Genomic DNA, 22,416 nt, shown 5'->3' with positions numbered 1-22,416 from the left:
CTCCCACAATGTCCTAGGATACACTTCATCAGGCCCCAGGGATTTATCTTCCTTGATGTGCTTTAAGATTTCCAGCACCTCCTTCTCTGTTATTTGTACACTCCTCAAGAATCACCATTTATTTCCCCAAGTTCCCTAACATCCATGCTTTTCTCAACAGTAAATACTGATGAGAAATATTCATTTAGGATCTCACCCATCTCTGTGGATCCGCACATAGATGAACTTGTTGATCCTTAAGAGGCCCTACTCTCTCTCTCCCTAGTTACTGTTTTGGCCTTTATGTATTTGTAGAAGCTCTTTGGATTCTCCTTTGCCTTAACTGCCAAAATAATCTCATGTCCCCTTTTTGTCCTCCTGATTTCTCTCTCAACTCTACTCCTACACCCCCTGTACTCTTCAAGGGATTCACTTGATCCCAGCTGCCTGTGCATGTCATGTGCCTCCACCTCCTTGACCAGGACCTCAATATCCCAAGTCATCCAACGTTCCCTATTTCTACCAGCCTTGCCCTTCGTTCTAAGAGAAATGTGTTTACCCTGAACCCTGGTTAACACCCTTTTGAAAGCTTCCCATTTACCAGACGTCCCTTTGCCTTCCCACAGACTCCCCCAATTAACTGTTGAAAGTTCCTGCCTGATACCATCAAAATTGGCTTTGCCCCAATTTAGAAATTTAACTTTTGGGCCAGACCTATCATTCTCCATAGCTATCTTAAAACTAATAGAATTATGGTCACTGATCCCAAAATGATCCCTCACTAACACTTCTGTCACCTGCCCTTTCTTATTTCCCAAGAGGAGGTCAAGTTTTGCCCCCTCTCTGGTCAGGCCATCCACATACTGAATGAGAAACTCCTCCTTAATACACTCACATTTCTCTCCATCCAACCCTCTAATACTACATCTATCCCAGTCAATGTTGGGAAAGTTAAAATCCCCTACGATTAGCACCCTATTCTTCTTGGAGCTATCTGTAATCTCCTTACATATTTGCTCCTCAATGTCCTGCTGACTATTTGGGGGCTTATAGTACAACCAGATGTGGTTATAGTCCAAAGATGTGCGGGTTAGGTTGATTGGCCAGGTTAAAAAATTGCCCCTTAGTGTCCTGGGATGTGTAGGTTAGAGGGATTAGTGGGTAAAATATGTGGGGGTAGGGCCTGGGTGGGATTGTGGTCGGTGCAGACTCGATGGGCCAAATGGCCTCCTTCTGCACTGTAGGGTTTCTATGATTTCTATGATTTCTAACCCTATCAAAGTGATTTCCTCCTTCTTATTTCTCAGTTCTATCCATATAGACTCAGTGGCCGAACCCTCCGATATCTCCCCTCTCTGTACTGCTGTGATGTTTTACCTTATCAAAAGTGCAACTCCGGTAACATCTGTACCCTGGAACATTGAGCTGCCAGTCCTTTCCCTCCCTTAGCCATGTTTCAGTAATTTGTGGGAGGAAACTGGAGCACCTGGAGCAAAGCCACACAGACAGAGAGAGAACGTACAAATTCTATGCAGTCACCCAAGGCCGGAATTGATCCTGGGGCCCTGGTGCTGTGATGCACAGTGCTAACCACTGTGCCACCATGCCGCCTGATGCACAATGCTGCACAGGCAGCCATGCTGTACAAACAGCCATGCTGCTCAAGCAGCCATAATCTTGATATTTATCTTTTGTTTAATACCTGATTTAGAAAACTGGAGTTGTTTAACACAAGTATTTAGAAACTCTGCTTCTTCCGCCCCTTCCTCCAGAAAAAGCGAAATCATTTTGGACTCGAGTCCAAGCCATTGGAAGTGTGAACCATGTCTTTGAACAAATCAATGATGTGTTAAACTGCTTGAAACAGAAAATCATTGATGGTTCGGCAAATGATCAAGGTAAAAAAAAATTTGATGGCATAATGAGTTACCTTTTCCACAAATATCTTTCAGTTTTTCAGTCTGCATCTCATAAACAGTAAAGCTGCCATTTTTCTGGATAACAAACTTGTAACTTCAATATGGTAAAGTGGTTATTGCCTTCTAAGAAAAGAACTTGAATTTATACAAATTGGGATATCCAAAGGATATGAATATATGTTTTAGAAGCCACCTGTTGGACATCCAGGTGTAACAAACTCAAGGAAACTGGGCTTAGTTGAACATAGTTTTGATTTTGCTAAATGTTTCCTCGTAGTGAAACTGCTAAGAGATTAATTCACAATTATAACTCTGTGCATGAGCTTCCATTCTGTGGACCTGGCATGCAACTAATAAAATGCTATGAGTGATCATTGGCCAGCAATGCAGCAGTTTCACACCAAGTTTTTAGAATTATTAGCATGCAATAAATAATTGGGTTCTACTTGGGTCGCATTCTAAATATCACAAGGATATGTTTATTTTCAGTGGCAGGTTACTTTTTTGATTGGGCAGGAGAACTCCGGAATCATTGGTGTGAGTTTGATAATGTGCTGTTTGATGATCCACGTGCTTTGGGGGAGAAATCTACGTTGGGGTGATGTCCTTTTAAGAACTAGATTTCTCTGAAAAGGGATTTTAGTAGTAATATCTGGCTTCCAGTAAGTGGTCATGTGAGCAACTTGCCTGGGAGATAAACAACAGAAACACGGTTAACTAGTGGTGAGCAGGTTCCTGTGTGTTTCTGTTTTGCAAGCAGTTGAACTTTAGTTAGATTGGAACAAGCTAAATGCAGGGGACATCTCTTTCCAGTTGACGTTCTATGTGCCAGCTAGAAGTGTTTTTTTTTTAAAAGAACCTTGATAACTATAGGACTATACTTCCATGAGTTTAACTTCAGAGATTGTCAGAGATGATCAAGAGAGATTTATTTGATGCAAGACTCTACCGTTAAAGAATACTGTTGAAAAATGAGGTCAGTGATGCCTTTATGGATTTGGAGACTCCAACCAAATTTGAAGGAACAGCTGGAAGTAAGCAGGAGGACCAAAAAAATCTCAACCCTTTTATATGAAGCTTTGAAACAGTACCCAGATCAAGTGGTTATTATCCAGAAATCTTCCAATTTCTGATACATGTCTGACTTGAGTTATTGGGGAGTGTAAGTGTAAGTCAAATGTGTATGGAAGGCAACTTGAGTGAAGAAATTCAGTTTAGATTAAGTAGAAACTTTCATTTACTTTTGAACATCACTCACTATTTAAGATAAGATTAGCATTCATATTCATTGATTTTTGGTGCAAATGTTAGAGTAAAATTTATTGGTTTTAAACTGTGAATGTTGCGGCTTCATTCTTTTAGTAAATACCTGGGTTTTTGGCTTCTTAAAAACTAAACCTGTCACTGGTCTCTGCTGAGACCACAACAGCTGCTTCAGATTATGGTAGAAGATGGGAAGTATGTTTGTCAGGCTGTTAAAGAGATCAAGGCCTTAAATAATTTTCTGGACTTTTGGCAATTTGTCATATAGTTGCGACCTAGTGATACTCGGGCACAGTTCAGTAATGAATGGGTTGTGATGCAAGGTTGGCAACTCCGAAATTAGATCAGTTTTATTATTTTTCATTCTGTACATATTTCTCACAACCATGGAGAATTTGTGGAAGAGTCAGCCAAATTTACATTGTCTCAATCAGACACTGTGACATTTGTATACTACATGGCAACAATATACTTGTATAGCATCTTTAGCATAAAATGTCCCAAGGTGCTCCACAGAGCCAATATAAAACAAAATATGACACTGAGCCACTTGAAGTACAGATGGCCAAAACATTGTGGGTATAGCTACCTGTACCGTGAGCTTTTGTTGAGTCTAAGTGTTTTAATAGCTCCTGGTTATTTGTATTGTTTATGACATTCTCTTCTCAAAAATCTGACTACAATTTTCCTCTTATTCCTGAATATACATTGGTGTAGGAATAAGATAATAAATTAGAACTCAAGATCATTTTAATTGGAAATTCCTTTTTCTTTTTGCTATGTGTACATTGGGCAATCATTTGTTTCTTCAAGTATCCTCAAAGGTCTAGCTTTTCTTATTGCTTTGAATTTTTCATTGCTTTTTCCCCCTCTAGCAATGTGCATTTAAAGAACACTGCAGAACGTTAGTGATTAAAGCTTTACCAAGCATACATAAACAATTACATACCAGGATGATATCAGTGATGAGAAGCTATAGTTACAAGAACCAATTTGAAATGCTACAGCTATTTTTACTGCAGCAAAAGCGAAGTTTAACTGCATTCTTAAAATGGTTATCTGACAGGGCAAATGGAAAGAGGCTGTTTTTATTGGTTGGGGAGTCAGTCTCGAGAGGCCATCAGCGGGGGAGGGCTTAGGGAAAAAAATATTTATTCAAGAATGATTGAGTATTGAATTCTTTATCATGGGGAGCAATGTACACAGAAATTGTTGTTATCTTCTAAGGAGAAAATGGATAAATGAAGTAAAGGAAGTTATCGGGCTGTAGGGAGAGAGCAGTGCATTAAGGTTGGCTAACTATAGCAAATGCTGATATAAAAACAATCGAATCGCTTTTTCTGTACTACAAACATCTATAGTTTGTTCCATTCTCAGCCTTTTCTCAGCTTTTTGACTAAGATCAAATATTAGATCAAGCCCAAGATGGGGTGCAATGCCTTTTCTTGTCAGCTTGGATCTTGTATGTCTCTTCAATGTGGGGACATTGAATTGGATTCAATTTGGTTTTTGGAGTAAGCAAGGAGTTGGATTTGGTTCTGCCCAATCCACTCTGCGTATTAGCTTTGTGACTTTAAGAATGGAGTAAAATATTTTTTTTAAAGTTTATTCCAGCCGCAATGTAATGGAAGTATGTCAAGCCACTCAGCACTGAATTCCACTAGTACATTTCTCGAAGTATATATGGGTGCATTTATTTTCTGCATTTCAGTCTGAACAACCAAGTAATCTTCAACAGCATTTAGTTGGGTAAACATAATTTCAAGTTAGTCTGTAATCTTTGAAGTGTGCTGCTTTGCAAGTCTGAAATCCTTTGTTTTCAGGAAGTGTAACAGTTAGCGAAAGTGAAGTGAAGTTAATGAATTTGATCTGTCCCTCCCAACTGCAAGTGTGGCTTTGAGTAAGTAGCAGTGGGTTTTGGGGAGAAAGTCTGGTTTGGAAAATGTTGAATTCTTTGTTTCAAGATCTTTTTCCCCTTACAAATGCTGTAATGTAGGAAACAACAATGGACATTTAAAGTGCAGTTGTATTTCGGAGTTTGTCATTCCTGTTCTTTTGAAACTTTTGTTTCTAATTTATTGAATTCTAATTTATTGAACTGAGTAAAATGAAGACTGTACTTTCCCTCTGAGACAAGCAATTCAATTTCTCCATGTGTCCATTGATATAGAAGGTTGCTGCATGAATATCTTTTATTCCGTGAGATTTCCGAGTCCTTTAGATGGGTCAGTTTTTGTCCAGTGTGTGCAGGAGAGTTTCCTGACACAGTATGTAGATAGGCCGACAAGAGGCGAGGCCACATTGGATTTGGTACTGGGTAATGAACCAGGCTAGGTGTCAGATTTGGAGGTAGGTGAGCACTTTGGTGATAATGACCACAATTCGGTTTCGTTTACTTTAGCGATGGAAAGGGATAGGTATATACCGCAGGGCAAGAGTTATAGCTGGGGGAAAGGAAATTATGATGCGATTAGGTGAGATTTAGGATGCATAGGATGTGGAAGGAAACTGCAGGGGATGGGCACAGTTGAAATGTGGAGCTTGTTCAAGGAACAGCTACTGCGTGTCCTTGATAAGTATGTACCTGTCAAGCAGGGAGGAAGTGGTCGAGCGAGGGAACTGTGGTTTACTAAAGAAGTTGAATCTCTTGTGAAGAGGAAGAAGGAGACTTATGTTAAGATGAGACGTGAAGGCTCAGTTAGGGCGCTTGAGAGTTACAAGTTAGCCAGGAAGGACCTAAAGAGAGAGCTAAGAAGAGCCAGGAGGGTACATGAGAAGTCTTCGGCAGGTAGGATCAAGGAAAACCCTAAAGCTTTCTATAGGTATGTCAGGAATAAAAGAATAACTAGGGTAAGATTAGGGCCAGTCAAGGACAGTAGTGGGAAGTTGTGTGTGGAGTCCGAAGAGATAGGAGAGGCGCTAAATGAATATTTTTCGTCAGTATTCACACAGGAAAAAAACAATGTTGTCGAGGAGAATACTGAGATACAGGCTATTAAACTAGACGGGATTGAGGTTCATAAGGAGGAGGTGTTAGCAATTCTGGAAAGTGTGAAAATAGATAAGTCTCCTGGGCCGGATGGGATTTATCCTAGGATTCTCTGGGAGGCTAGGGAGGAGATTGCAGAGCCTTTGGCTTTGATCTTTATGTCGTCGTTGTCTACAGGAATAGTGCCAGAAGACTGGAGGATAGCAAATGTTGTTCCCTTGTTCAAGAAGGGGAGTAGAGACAACCCTGGTAATTATAGACCAATGAGCCTTACTTCTGTTGTGGGCAAAGTTTTGGAAAGGATTATAAGAGATAGGATTTATAATCATCTAGAAAGGAATAATTTGATTAGGGATGGTCAATACGGTTTTGTGAAGGGTAGGTCGTGCCTCACAAACCTTATTGAGTTCTTTGAGAAGGTGACCAAAGAGGTGGATAAGGGTAAAGCAGATGATGCGGTGTATGTGGATTTCAGTAAAGCGTTTGATAAGGTTCCCCACGGTAGGCTATTGCAGAAAATACGGAGGCATGGGATTGAGGTGACTTAGCGATTTGGATCAGAAATTGGCTAGCTGTAAGAAGACAGAGGGTGGTGGTTGATGGGAAATGTTCATCCTGGAGTTCATTTACTAGTGGTGTACAGCAAGGATCTGTTTTGGGGCCACTGCTGTTTGTCATTTTTATAAATGACCTGGATGAGGGCGTAAAAGGATGGGTTAGTAAATTTGCGGATGACACTAAAGTCGGTGGAGTTGTGGACAGTGCGGAAGGATGTTGCAGGTTACAGAGGGACATAGATAAGCTGCAGAGCTGGACTGAGAGGTGGCAGATGGAGTTTAATGTGGAAAAGTGTGAGGTGGTTCACTTTGGAAGGAGTAACAGGAATACAGAGTACTACGCTAATGGTAAGATACTTGGTAGTGTGGTTGAGAAGAGAGATCTCGGTGTCCATGTGCATAGATCCCTGAAAGTTGGCACCCAGGTTGATAGGGTTGTTAAGAAGGCGTACGGTGTGTTAGCTTTTATTGGTAGAGGGATTGAGTTTCGGAGCCATGAGGTTATGTTGCAGCTGTACAAAAGTCTGGTGCGGCCGCACTTGGCGTATTGCGTACAGTTCTGGTCGCCGCATTATAGGAAGGATGTGGAAGCATTGGAAAGGGTGCAGAGGAGATTTACCAGGATGTTGCCTGGTATGGTGGGAAGGTCTTATGGGGAAAGGTTGAGTGACTTGAGGCTGTTTTCATTAGAGAGAAGAAAGTTAAGAGGTGACTTAATAGAGGCATACAAGATGATCAGAGATTAGATAGGGTGGACAGTGTAAGCCTTTTTCCTCGGATGGTGATGGCTAGCACGAGGGGACATAGGTTTAAATTGAGGGGTGATAGATATAGGACAGATGTCAGAGGTAGGTTCTCAGAGAGGAGTAAGGGCATGGAATGCCCTGCTTGCAACAGTAGTGGACTCGCCAACATTAAGGGCATTTAAACGGTCATTAGATAAACATATGGATGATATTGGAATAGTGTAGATTAGATGGGCTTTAGATTGGTTTCACAACATCAAGGGCCGAAGGGCCTATACTGCGCTGTTATGTTCTATGTTCTGTTCCTACTGGTCATCTGCCTCCATAGTCTTATTATATTATGTTTATTTCCTGCAGAATATTTGAAGGCTTTGATTTTGCTTAACAAAGCAGAAATCCAGGACTCCTCACTTTCATTTGATACAACAGGTAAGAGGCCAAGCTTTACTCCGTTGATATTAAATTGAAGTTAGCAGTTAAAAACCTGGTATCGTGGGGGAAGGGCACTGTGGTTAGGCGAACATTTCATTTTTGATTTCTGCTGTTATTCAGTTTCTGTTTATGGCAAACTTTATGGGGAAATACACATCCCAATATCCCCTGTTCCCATGTGCATGAAAAAAGAAACTTGCATTTATTTAGGCCTTTTGCAGGGCAATCGGTAAATTCTGCCCAAGGCACTTTGCATGCAATGAAATAGATTTTGAAGTGTTGTCACTTCATGTAGGAAATGTGGCCAATTTCCATACAAGATTTCACAAAAAAAGACAAATGATCAAATGAATTCTCGTGATAGTTATGTTAGTGGAGGCCTAAATATTGGGCAAGACACTGGGGAGAACTTCTCTAGTGCTCATCAAAATGGTGTGAAAGAAACTTCCACATTCACCTGAGAAGGCAGTTGGAGTTCTCTGAAATTGCAGCACTCCTCAGTACTGTACTGAAATATGTGCTTTTGATTCACTGGACCAAGGCTAATAATGCTAATATGTGTGCATGCACATATCCACATGTGCTGTTTACATAGTCAAAGATAGATTGTATCATGCCAAAAATTCTTGTTAATATGGAAGTGCTCGATATCTATAAATAATACTATATGCCTTTTTATACAGAAAATGAAGAAAGATTTCAGCATGACAATGAACAGGAGAATTCAGAAAAGCTTGTGATTTCTGAAGAAATGGAAGCACATTCTATATCAGACAGTTCCCTGTTTAAGTATGCAATATTTATTTTAAATGTTACGACTTCACATTTTAAGAACGTAAGAACTAGGAGCAGGAGTAGGCCATCTGGTCCCTCGAGCCTGCTCCGCCATTCAGTAAGATCATGACTGATCTTTTCGTGGACTCAGCTCCACTTACCCACCCGCCCACTCACCATTCCCCTTAATTTCTTTACTGTTCAAAAATTTATCTGTCTTTGCCTTAAAAACATTCAATCAGCTAGTCTCAACTGCTTCACTGGGCAGGGAATTCCACAGATTCACAACCCTTTGTGTGAAGAGGTTGCTCCTCAACTCAGTCCTAAATCTGCTTCTCCTTATTTTGAGGCCATGCCCCCTAGTTCTAGTTTCACCTGCCAATGGAAACTACTTCCCTGCTTCCATCTGTGTCGGTATTCACAAAGGAGAGGGATGTGTTGACTGGGAGTGTCTCGGAGGAGAGTGTTGAACCATTGGAGAAAATCTCCATTACAAGGGAGGAAGTGTTAGGTTTGTTAGATAATATAAAGACTGACAAATCCCCAGGGCCTGATGGAATCTATCCAAGGCTGCTCAGGGAGACGAGAGATGAAATCTTTGTCTCGTCACTGGACGCAGGTGAGGTCCCAGAGGATTGGAGGATAGCTAATGTGGTCCCGTTATTTAAGAAGGGTAGGAAGGATAACCCGGGTAATTATAGACCGGTGAGCTTGACGTCCGTGGTGGGGGAGTTGTTGGAGAAATTCTTAGAGATAGGATGTATGCGCATTTAGAAAGGAATAATCTCATTAATGATAGTCAGCATGGTTTTGTGAGAGGGAGGTCATGCCTCACTAACCTGGTGGAGTTTTTTGAAGAAGTGACCAGAATGGTTGACGAGGGAAGGGCCGTGGATGTCGTCTATATGGACTTTAGTAAAGCATTTGACAAAGTCCCTCATGGTAGGCTGGTGAAAAAGGTTGGATCTCATGGGATAAAGGGGGAGGTGGCTAGATGGGTGGAGAACTGGCTTGGTCACAGAAGACAGAGGGTGGTAGTGGAAGGGTCTTTTTCCGGCTGGAGGCCTGTGACTCGTGGTGTTCCGCAGGGCTCTGTATTGGGACCTCTGCTGTTTGTGATTTATATAAACGATCTGGAAGGAGGTGTAACTGGGGTGATCAGTAAGTTTGCGGACGACACAAAATTTGCAGGACTTGCAGATAGTGAGGAGCATTGTCAGAAGCTACAGAAGGATATAGATAGGCTGGAAATTTGGGCAAAGAAATGGCAGATGGAGTTCAATCCTGATAAATGCGAAGTGATGCATTTTGGTAGAAATAATGTAGGGAGGAGCTATACGATAAATGGCAGAACCATAAAGGGTGTAGACCTTTATGGCAGAACCATAAAGGGAGGGACCTGGGTGTGCAAGTCCACAGATCCTTGAAGGTGACATCACAGGTGGAGAAGTTGGTGAAGAAGGAGAAGGTGGTGAAGAAGGCATATGGCATGCTTCCCTTTATAGGACGGGGCATAGAGTACAGAAGTTGGGGTCTGATGTTGCAGATGTATAGAACGTTGGTTCGGCCGCATTTGGAATACTGCGCCCAGTTCTGGTCACCACACTACCAGGAGGACGTGGAGGCTTTGGAGAGAGTACAGAGGAGGTTTACCAGGATGTTGCCTGGTATGGAGGGGCTTAGTTATGAGGAGAGATTGGGTAAACTGGGGTTGTTCTCCCTGGAAAGATGGAGAATGAGGGGAGATCTACTAGAGGTGTACAAGATTATGAAGGGGATAGATAGGGTGAACTGTGGGAAGCTTTTCCCCAGTTCGGTGGTGACGTTCACGAGGGGTCATAGGTTCAAGGTGAAGGGGGGGAGGTTTAACACAGATATCAGAAGGACATATTTTACACAGAGGGTGGTGGGGGGCTGGAATGCGCTGCCAGGCAAGGTGGTGGAGGCGGACACACTGGGAACGTTTAAGACTTATCTAGACAGACATATGAACGGAGTGGGAATGGAGGGATACAAAAGAATGGTCTAGTTTGGACCAGGGAGCGGCATGGGCTTGGAGGGCCGAAGGGCCTGTTCCTGTGCTGTATTGTTCTTTGTTATGTATTCCCTTCATAATCTAATATGTTTCTATAACATCTCTCCTCATTCTTCTGAATTCCAAAGAGTATAGCTCCAGTCTACTCAGTCTCTCCTCATAAGCCAACCCTCTCAACTCTGGAATTAACCTAGTGAATCTCCTCTGTACCTCCTTCAGTGCCAGTATATCCTTTCTCAAGTAAAAAGACCAAACCTGTACACAGTACTCCAGGTGTGGCCTCACCAGCACCTTGTACAACTGCAACATAACCTCCCTTTTTAAACTCCATTCCTCTAGCAATGAAGGACAAAATTCCATTTGCCTTCTTAATTACCTGCTGCTCCTGCAAATCAACTTTTTGGGATTCATGCACAAGAACATCCAGGTCCCTCTGCACAGCAGCATGCTGCAATTTTTTACCATTTAAATAATAGTCCACCTTGCTGTTATTCCTACCAAAATGGATGACCTCACATTTACCAACATTGTACTCTATCTGCCAGACCCTTGCCCACTCACTTAGACTATATATCCCTTTGCAGACTTTCAGCATCCTCTGCACACTTTGCTCTGCCACTCATCTTAGCGTCATCTGCAAGTTTTGACATCGTGCACTTGGTCCCCAACTCCAAATCATCTATGTAAATTGTAAACAGTTGTGGTCCCAACACTGATCCCTGAGGCACACCACTAGTCACTGATCGCCAACCAGAAAAACACCCATTTACCCCCACTCTTTGCTTTCTGTTATTCTCTATCCATGCTAATACATTACCCATAACACCGTGAACCTTTATCTTATGCAGCAGCCTTTGGTGTGGCACCTTGTCGAATGCCTTCTGGAAATCCAGATACACCACATCCACAGGTTCTCCATTGTCCACTGCGCATGTAATGTTCTGAAAGAATTGCACCAAATTACTCAAACATGACCTGCCCTTCTTGAATCGATGCTGCGTCTTCCCAATGGGACAATTTATATCCAGATGTCTCGCTATTTCTTCCTTGATGATAGATTCAAGCATTTTCCCTATTACAGAAGTTAAGCTAACCGGCCTATAGTTACCCGCCTTTTGTCTACCTCCTTTATTAAACAGTGGCGTCCAAATTTCCTGTTTTCCAATCTGCGGGAGCCACCCCAGAGTCCAGCGAATTTTGATAAATTACCATGAGTGCATTTGCTATTTCCCCCGCAATCTCTTTTCGTAGCCTGGGATGCATTCCATCAGGGCCAGTAGACTTGTCTACCCTTAGCCCCATTAGCTTGCCCAACACTACCTCTTTCATGATAATAGTTTCTCGGTCCTCACCTGCCATAGCCTTCTTGTCATCAATTTTTGGCATGGTATTTGTGTCTACCACCGTGAAGACTGACACAAAATACCTGTTCAATGCCTCAGCCATTTCCTCATTTCCAGTTATTACATCCCCCTTCTCATCCTCTAAAGGACCAATGTTTACTTTAGTCACTCTTCTTCATTTTATACATTTGTAGAAACTTTTGCTATCTGTTTTTATATTCTGAGCTAGTTTACTCTCATCCATCTTACTTTTCTTTATAGCTTTTTTTGTGGCTTTCTGTTGATCTTTAAAGATTTCCCAGCCCTCTAGTTTCCCACTAATCTTTGCCACTTTGTATGCATTTTCTTTCAATTTGATACCCTCCTTTATTTCCTTAGATATCCATGGCCGATTATCTCTTTTTCTACAGTCCTTCCTTATCACTTATTATACTTTTGCTGAGCAGTGTGAAAAATCGCTTTGAAAGTCCTCCACTGTTCCTCCATTGTCCCACCATAAAGTTTTTGCTCCCAGTTTAGCTTAGCCAACTCCTCCCTCATCCCATTATAGTTTCCTTTGTTTAAGCACAAGACGCTGGTATTGGATTTTGCCTTCTCATGCTCTATCTGTATTTTAAATTCAACCATACTGTGATTGCTTCTTCCAAGAAGATCCCTAACTGTAAGATCATTACGAGGCCACGTGTTAACAGCCACGTGTTAACTTCCTTAATTATCTCAACACTCTGCCAATTTGCATGAGGCTTGGGTAGTAATCCTGAGATTATAACCCTTGAGGTGAGAGGGGAGAGATACAAAAGTGTCCAGAGGGGTAATTTTTTCACACAGAGGGTGGTGTCTGGAACAAGCTGCCAGAGGTAGTAGTAGAGGCGGGTACAATTTTATCTTTTAACTATCATTTAGATAGTTACATGGATACAATGGGTATAGAGGGATATGGGCCAAATGCGGGCAATTGGGATTAGCTTAGGGGTTTTTAAAAAAAAGGGCGGCATGGACAAGTTGGGCCAAAGGGCCTGTTTCCATGCTGTAAACCTCTATGACTCTAGGACCTGTTCTTCAATTTAGTTCCTAGTGCTTGATAGTCCCCAAACAGGCCCTGTTTCCAAGCCTTGTCTATGTTTGTCCCAACGTGGACCATAATAACTGGATCCTCTGCCTCCCACTCCAATATCCTTTCAAGGCGGTCAGAGGTGTCCCTCACTGGCACTGGGCAGGCAACATACCACGCGGCACTCACGATCTGGCTTACAAAGGATGCTATCAATCGCCCCAATTATAGAATCCCTTACAACTACCACTTGTCTTTTTGATGCCCCCTCTTGAATGGCCTCCTGTACCACGGTGCAGTGGTTGGCTAGCTCATCCTCCCTACAGCCCTTTTCCTCATCCACGCAGGGAGCAAGTATCTCATACCTGTTGGACAAGGTCAAGAGCTGAGGCTCCTCAGTTCCTGAATTTAGGATCCCCCTACCTGCCTCACTTGCAGTCACACCCAGCTGTCCCTGACCACTGACCGAATTAGAGGTACCTAATCTACCGGGTGTGACTGCCTCCTGAAACAATGTCCAGGGGACTCTCCCTCTCCCAGATGTGCCGCAGTGTCCAAAGCTCGGACTCCAGCTCCTCAATTCTGAGCCGAAGTTCTTCGAGCAGCCAACACTTGCTGCAGATGAGCTCACTGCAGCTCGCAATGGGATCTGCCAGCTCCCACATCATGCAACTACAGCACATCACCTGCCCAGCCATCTCTACTTAGTTAATTAATTTAATTAGTTTTTTTTTAGTTTTGCAGTGTTCTTTTTCAAATTTAGCACAGATTTCCCAGCAGCCAATCAGATTACAGCATCCTCTTCCGGGTTTTCTTTTCCCCAGGAATAAGATTTCTACTCTGTGCTGCTACTGCTCTCCGCCTGCTCCCAGGGGGCTAGGCCGAGGATCCCTGAGGATTTTGAGTCTTTACTTTGTGACTGATGCTCAGTTTAGCTCACCTGATGAAGGGGCAACGCTCTGAAAGCTTGTGCTACCAAATAAACCTGTTGGACTTTAACCTGGTGTTGTGAGACTACTTACTGCACTTTAGCTCAGATTTATTTGTGTGATTATATATACTGTTGTTTGAAATTTGGAGAATAATTGAAATATTTGCAATTTTATTTATTGCAGTTTATTTCCTCAAATATATTAATTCACCTGGCTTCCTCAGCCTTCTGTAGTGGAGAATTCCACTGGCTCGTCACCCCCTGAGTGAAGAGATTTCTCCTCATCTTGGTTGTAAATGGCCCACCCCGTATTCTGAGACTGTGACACTTTGTTCCGGACTTCACAACCAGGGGAGCATCATCACTGCATCTAGTCTGTCCAACCCTGTCAGAATTTTATGCAGGCCTAGTCAACTTAATCTCTCCTTGTACCACAATCCTGTCGTCCCAGGAATCAGTCTGATGAACCTTCGCTGCACTCTCTCTATGGCATGTGTATCCTTTCTGGGACAAGGAGACAAAAACTGCACACAGATGTGGCCTCAGTAAGACATCCTTGCTCCTGCACTCAAATCCTCTTGCAATGAAGGCCAACATACTATTTGCTTTCCTAACTGCTTGCTTTCAGTCACAGGTGTACAAGGAGACCCAGGTCCCTTTGTACATCAACATTTCCCAATCTATCAACATTTAAATAATACTCTGCCATTCTGTTTTTCCTACTGAAGTGGTTAACTAATATGAGTGAAACTGCATAGAAAGATGCACAGGTTCAAAAAGAGAGTTCTGTTTCAGTTTGCATATAGACCCCCACTTATTTCATTAATGTATATAAACTTCAGAAAATGACTTTTGTGTTAAGCAAACGTGTATCCTATACTATGATTAGTAGTAAAATTTTAGGCTTACACGCATTTCTAGTCAACTTTTCCATGTTTATAATGGAAGCTACCAATGTAAATGTATCATGCTGTAATTACATCCTCGTCAGTGGTGGCACTGTAGCTCTATTGGCAAGAGGGCACGGTGACAGTATTGTAAGTTTGCATAGTATTTTCTATTATAGAAGTTTGAATAGAAATATATAAAATTAGGATAAAGTTTTGAATGCAATCAGCTATTGTATTTCCATATACTCTAAACAGCAGTCTTTTCTGTGCTTTGATATCTGAAGTCTCCTTTATTTGAATATCCCGATTACTCACTGTTGAAAGTTGCTCCTCCTGGAGTTTCGTAAAATTCACCAGTCTTGTATAATTTATAGATGTATAATATAATGTATATATAATGTATAATTTATAGATGATTAATTGATAACCACTTGAAAATTTGTCTCAGCAGTTCCGTGCATTGGACAAGGCACAACAAGGTCCATCACTGTTCAAGTTATATGGTCATTTCCCAGTGTGATAGGATAATTAAATATAACTTTTTTTTTCTCTCTAGGCAAACATCAGTGATTAAAAGCCTGCCTTCCCCGACCACTTACCCATCCCCTATGGAGAGACTTGGCCACCCTAGCCTTCCTGAGCAGTTGACCTTCCAGCAGCATCAGTGCAGTGGGTTGTGTATTGCGAAAGTGACACCTCCAACTCCTGATCATTTCAAAGGGGAAAATCCACTGAAAATTCCTATACTCTGCCAGTTTCAAAGACGACATGGAAAATTGCATTGGGATACTGAGGTCTTGGAGCTACCCCATGTTTCTTACAAAGCTCCTTGTGGGAGAGGTTTGCGGAATTTCAAGGAGGTGCATGATTACATTTTTGAAACCCAGTGTGACTTTCTGCTACTGGACTTCTTCTCTTTCAACACTTATGTTCAGCTTTCAAGGACAGTTTCTTGCAAGAACGCTGTTATTTACGAAGCCGACATAAGCCATGGTATAGAACCTGTGCCAATCCCTCTGTACAATGCAGTTGATGTCTCCAAACCACAGTATTTTAAATATAGAAAAGCACGGTTGCCTCATGGATATCTTATTAGCAATTCAGCAGAGGTGTTCCTCCAGCAATGCAATTGCACAGATGGCTGCAGTGACAAGTTAGTACTTTTTGTGTAAATGCTTTTGATGGGTGAATAATGTTGCAAGAGTTTCCATATTTGGGATTGCAACTGGACTGCATTCTGGCCTACCACAAATGATAATTAATCAGTGGATCAGACAGCAGCTGTGGAGAGAAGCAGAGTTAACTGACGGAAGATCAGCAACCTGAAATGTTAATTCTACTCTCTCCATAGACACTGCCTGACCTGCTAAGTACTTCCAGCGTTTTAAAATCTGGTTCCCCTGCTTTTTGACCTATTTTTAAAAATATAAATGTTCAGTAGAAACCCAGGTAAATGGTCGAATGACATAAGAGTGATGTTGGTTGAAAGATAAATATTGACTGCAACTCTGGGAGAACTCCCTTGCTCTTCAGCAAATAGTGCATGAAATCTTTTGTTCACCTGAACAAATTTAATGGCACATCCACAAACTCCATTCCCAACAGTGCACTGCACAGCATAATCTGCTGAGATTAGGTGTTTGGAGTGGAACTTTAATGCACACATTTCTGACTGAGGTGAGAGATTTTGGAGTTGGGGTGACTGACCTAATTGCGGACATCCCAAGAGTACTTCTGGGAAATTAATATCTTTGAATGATATGTTAAAATTGCTCAGAAATTGACTACATTATGTCATAAGAGACTGTTAGCTGAATTTGAAGGTTATGGAAACCTAGGCAAATTATTGACCTGGTTAGGTAATTGGTTGAGCAGCAGGAGACCGAGAAGCAATAGTGGGCAGGTACTGTAACCGGCAGAATGTAATTAGTAGTGTCCCACGAGTATCTGTGTTGGGGCTTCAGCTTCAACTATTTGGCTTTTTATTCATGATTTAGATCATGGGATAGAAAGCCGCAGACCCAAATTTGACAATGATACAAAGCTAGGTGATGATGTCAGACGTGTAGATGGAAGTGTAAAATTGCAACATAGATCATGAAAATTTTCCAATGGACTCTCCATGTCGGAACTGAGAGGTGTTTCTCGAGCCTGAAAGGAAAACAAGGCAGGTGGCATGGCGATTAACCGTCCCAGTGGCGGGGTGGGGGAGTAAACAGCTCACAATCCCCACAACATTGAAACATATCAGAACCTGAAGGAACTTATGGTGTATGTTGCCAGGATGTTTCCCCACATGGGTGAGATTAGAACTCGGGGTCACGGTTCAAGAATAAGAGGTTTTAAGGTGGAGATGAGGACTTTCTTTCTTTTGAGGGTCATTATTTCTGTGGCATTCTTTCCCCCAGAAAACATTAATGCAGGGTCATTGAATTTATTCAAGGCAGAGTTAGACAGATTTTTGCTGAACAAGGGAGTCGGGTGGGGACACACAGGAACATGGCTCGATCAGCCATGATCTTATCGAATAGTGGAGCAGGCTCAAAAGGCTGAATGGCCTAGTCCTTCTAAGTCCTATGTTTCTATGTTGTAAAATGTTATGAACAGGTACAGAAAAAGGCTAATGGATTGCTGGCCTTCATATCTGGAGGAGTAGAGTGCAAGGTGGGTAGAAATAATATATCACTTGTACAAAACCCTGGTTGGACCACATCTGGAGTAATGAGAGAAGTTCTAAGCACCAAGTCCCACTAATCTCCTTAACCTACACATCTTGGGATACTAAGGGGCAATTTAGCATGGCCAATCTACCTAACCTGCACATCTTTGGACTATGGAAGGAAACCAGAGCACCCGGGGGGAAACCCACACTGACACGGGGAGAATGTGTGAACTCCGCACAGAGTCACCCAAGGCCGGAATTGAACCTGGGTTCCTGGCGCTGTGAGGCAGCAAGCTAACCACTGTCACCATGCTGCCCCTTGAATACATTAATTAAATACAATCTATTTTTAAAAATTTGTTAACCATAGGTATTAAGGGATATGAATCAAAGACCGGTGCATAAGTAGTTAGATCGCAGATCAGCCATGGTTTCATTGAATGGCGAGAGTGGTTAAATGGCCTACTCCTGTTCCCATATTCATTCTTTAAATAAAACTGTAACCTTTTTTACACTGGCCCAATTTTTATGGTGACCAGTAACCTGATGTACTTGCCCTCAATCTGCCATCCCCCAACCAGGCTATTGTTGTCAGTTGTAAATTACATCCCAACTGAAATCTGTTAATTTAGCCAGACTAATCATGAAAGGATTTATTTTAGAATTGTAACTACTTCCAACGTAAACGCTCCCTCTGTTTCTTTTTGACTCGAGTTTTATCTGCATCCAACCTCCTATTATCGTAGTGGTTGTGTCTGCTCATATGGTACATCATTTTTCAGGGACCAATTCTGTAACTCGCAGATCTCTATCGTATAAGTTTACCTTTATTGTATTTATCTATTCAAACGGTTGCACTGGAGAAATGAAAAGCAGAAATATTTCAGCCTAAGATGGATGCTTTAAGTTTGGTGCAGATAATTAAAATGTAGTGTGTTTGCAAGATCTAGGTGTGCCTGCCAGCAGCTGACAACCAGTGTCAACAAAAGATTTAAAAGGGCATCTGGGTATGAATATAAACGACTTCTACAATGTGCACCTTCTGGGTGAGTTAAGCACCAGCAGTGTTGCTTTCTTTTTTGAGATCTGTTTATAGGAATAGTTGAATCTTCTAGCCCACCCCCTAGCATACAAGGCAGATTTATGTTGGACCATTTTATGAAATTAGTGTGTGGCACAACTGGTGCAAAATTCTAATTGCATCCACCTTCCTCTAAGGGTGTATTTAGACTACACTTTAGTGTAACTGTGGCACAGTCAATACTTTGCCCAGATGCTCAATTTGTAGTGTTCATCGTAAAATGAGACCCAGAACTGAATTTCTCTCGAGAAAAATACACTGTAAAAGACTCCTGGACAAATTAATAATGCAGTTTATTTGAAGTTGTGCAGGAACTACATATTTTAGTCATTGCTTTGAAGTAACATTGGTCTCCTTTACCTTTCTGATTTTTACTGCTCACAGTTGTTTGCCATGATTATTATCTGATGGGACTTTTTTCTCTAATGGTGCAACCAATATAAAGAATGTTTTGAAACATCAGCCAAGTGCATTAGCAGCATTTGATCTAAGATGCCAGTATTGAATATCTGATGTACAATATTGCAATATGAAAAATATTGAGCAAAATTCATTATTTTTTCCCAGACTTTATGAATGTAACAAATGGTGCAAATGTAATGAAAGAATGTGCGAAAACAGAGTTGTACAACATGGCCTTAAAACTCGACTGCAGTTGTTTAAAACTAAAAAGAGAGGCTGGGGAGTTCGTTGCATGGATGATGTCGATAAAGGAACCTTTATGTGTTGTTACGCAGGTAAATTTACAGCAAAATCTGACTGTCAAATTCAGCACCTTGAATATCAGGCAGATTTCAAAAGAATTTGTGTTTTTCTTAGATACTTAAACAATATTCCTGTAATATTTTTCAAATGTTCGTATCTTAAGCCATAAGAGACATCAGGTCTGCTCTCCTACTGTCATGGTGTTAAATTTCTAACATCTTAGCTTTTCAAGCTGGCAACTGGTGCAGCTTGTCTGTAATTTTCATGTTCAGAGGTGTTTGGCAAGAATTAGACTTGTGTTATTAAAACATTGTGTATTTGTGTGTTGTACTTCTGGGAGATATGTAAATGCTATGAAAATAAGGAAGGAAAGGCTTAATTGAAATAAGCTATAATTGTTCAGAATGCATTTGTGCATAATCTTATGCATAAGTCTCATTAATTGCAAATGCTGATGTACTTTGCTGAAATTGTTTCAAGTAATTGGATTGTATATTTTTTATGTCCATGGTTGATTTAAGGAACAAAAGAACTAACTTGCTTTGTACAGTATCCTTTAAAACCTCCTGATGTCTCCGAAGTGCTTCACAGCCAATGGAATGTTGCCACTGTTATAATGTTGGGAATGTAACAAGCAATTTCTCCATAACAAAGTCCCACAAACTGTGATGAGAACAATGACTCTTAATCTTTTTTAGTGATATTGGCTAAGTGATAAAGTTTGACTAAGAGACAGGACAAACTCCCCTGTATTTGCTTCATGCTGCGTGGGATCTATTATACTCACCTTAAGAGGGCAGAGATTTCAGTCCAACAACTCATTTGAAAGATGGTACCTCCAAAAGTGCAAAACTCCTTTAAAAGTGCTATAATTAAGTGTCAGCCTTGATATAGCCTGGATTTAATGGTAAGCATAATAATGAAACTGTCAGCTGACTGTTTATTCTGCAGTAAATCAGACTGCAGTGTCTGACATCTGCAATAAAACAAAGAAATCAGGAAGCTGCTGTCAGACTTGCCACGCTTCTACAGAAGCTTTGTTACACCTCACCTGAGAAACTTGGCAATCAAACACATGGAAGGCATGGAGTTGCAGTATATACCCACTAAACATGCAGGAAAGTTGAGGCTTGCCCATTCAAGTGTAAATGAATTTGGAGCGTAATAGCTCTTAATTACAATCAAACATTCTGGCACTGAAAATTAATTTGTGCAACTATGAAGTCTCATTCCTTCAGATTTGAATTATTGTTGGAGATTTTTCAAGAATATACTTCACTGTTCTATCTCTTGTCTGTCTCTCTTTCAATTCCATCATCCTTCTCTTTTCTTAGCTTTTTGTATACAATGTGACATTGAACGTGACCATCCACCTTACACTTCCTAGTTTATGCATTATGGGCAGTACCCACCAAGGAGAGGATTTGAGGTGGATGGGGCCTAAAGGTGCCAGCCCCAACTGACAAACCTGATTTCCATCTTTGTTCCCAGCGCTGGCTGCTTTAGAGGTGCATTTGGGGCCCTGCATGAAGCAGAGAGCCAATTAGGCTTTGTAAAGAACCGTTAAATTCAGTGACTGGAGGCGTTTTAATTGCCATGCACCCATAGGCTGGGGACCCAATCTTACAGGCAGGCCTACAGACCCTCTCTACCTATCTGGGAGCAAATGCAGCCCTATGTTTCGCTAAGGATCTCTCAACTTGGTTGAAGAGACCAGCTGTTGCTTGCCTTGCTCTCACAGGTCCCAGATATGCATAGGACCTGAAATGGTTCTCTAACTTGCTGATCAAAGATCCACAAAATCTGGGCAGCAGTAAATTTAACAAACAGTGACAGCATTTTATTCATTGTTGATCACAAAGTCTGGGCCAAAGTACTCGGCTCTGGGATTAGGTCTTGAACCTGTGTCTTTCTGATCCAAATCAGAAACTGTTAACATTTACTTCAATGATACTCCTAGAAGTACATTTTTAAACCTCATCCAATTAATCATAGAGTCATAGAGGTTTATAGCATGGAAACAGGCCCTTCGGCCCAACTTGTCCATGCCGCCCTTCTTTTTTAAACCCATAAACTAATCCCAATTGCCCGCATTTGGCTCATATCCCTCTATAGAATCATAGAGGTGATTTAAACAAGGTATAAATGAATCTTCTACACATTACCCATCGCTTCTTGCACGTGTTGCCTGTGTTCTCATGAGTCTGGCACTTTCTTTGTGCTTTCATTTTTAAAGCCACTGCAAGTCAATGTAAAAAATAAAAACTGCCACTTCAGGTCCGTGTTGAGGTGATCGAACTCCTCCTAAAGTGGTGCTTCAATTTACCTCAGCACATCTAAACTTCATTGTCAGGGGTACAGAGAAGAAAGACAAGGATACCAAGTTGAAATTACTGCTAGCCTATTGCGAAGGGAGAACTGCGCAAGTTACTGGACAGCAAGGAGCACCTTCAGAATGCTCTCCTCTTTGTGCTTCATGGCAGAAGATTCAATAAAAAAAAAGTGGACTTCAGTCAGAAAACAATGTTGGATAGTCACAGGTTACATAGTGATAGCTTCCATTTGGAATAAAGTAAAACTTGGAGTAAAAGATACCAGCAGAGGTCATGCAATTTTGCCAGAAGTCTGATGAAAATCTATTTTAGAAGCACACAATATAATGTTGTTATTCTGGTAGCGTCCCTTCTACTTTATGAAGTCTACTTGTTAAAACATTTAGACTTCCAGCTGATATGTGGCTTAATCTTTTGGTTGAAATAATTTGGAAATTGGAATGTGTTTGTACTTAGAACAGAAGAAAGAAAGAACAGGGATAAGCTCTTCAGCTGCTTGAACCTGCTACACCAATCAATAAAATGAAGGCTTGTCACCTCCATCAACCCTACTTCCCTGCGCCATCAGAAACCTCAACTTCCTTAGTCAAAAATGTAATCAATCGTCTTGAATATACTCATCAACTGAGCACTCAGCTCTCTAGGGTACAAAATTCCAGAGATCTATAATCCTCCGAGTGAAGAAGTCTTTAATTGCGGTTCTAAACAGCCAACCCCTTATTCTGA

The 22,416-nt window shown here is 41.4% G+C and overlaps 1 protein-coding gene across 1 annotated transcript in view; it reads left to right on the top strand.

The window, feature by feature from the left end:
* LOC144506244 (uncharacterized) overlaps positions 1-22,416 on the top strand; it is a 172,485-nt gene that overhangs the window by 38,385 nt on the left and 111,684 nt on the right. Inside the window, exons 12-17 of the mRNA XM_078232103.1 lie at positions 1,752-1,877; positions 7,811-7,882; positions 8,569-8,674; positions 15,466-16,062; positions 18,516-18,617; positions 19,220-19,389. Coding sequence (XP_078088229.1) covers positions 1,752-1,877; positions 7,811-7,882; positions 8,569-8,674; positions 15,466-16,062; positions 18,516-18,617; positions 19,220-19,389 — 1,173 coding nt within the window. The remainder of the gene's footprint in view (positions 1-1,751; positions 1,878-7,810; positions 7,883-8,568; positions 8,675-15,465; positions 16,063-18,515; positions 18,618-19,219; positions 19,390-22,416) is intronic.

This window comes from Mustelus asterias, chromosome 17 (genome assembly GCF_964213995.1).
Source record: "Mustelus asterias chromosome 17, sMusAst1.hap1.1, whole genome shotgun sequence".
NCBI classification, from domain to species: domain Eukaryota; kingdom Metazoa; phylum Chordata; class Chondrichthyes; order Carcharhiniformes; family Triakidae; genus Mustelus; species Mustelus asterias.
Note: the sequence above shows the minus strand (reverse complement) of the source record. Positions and strands in the feature narration are given on the sequence as shown.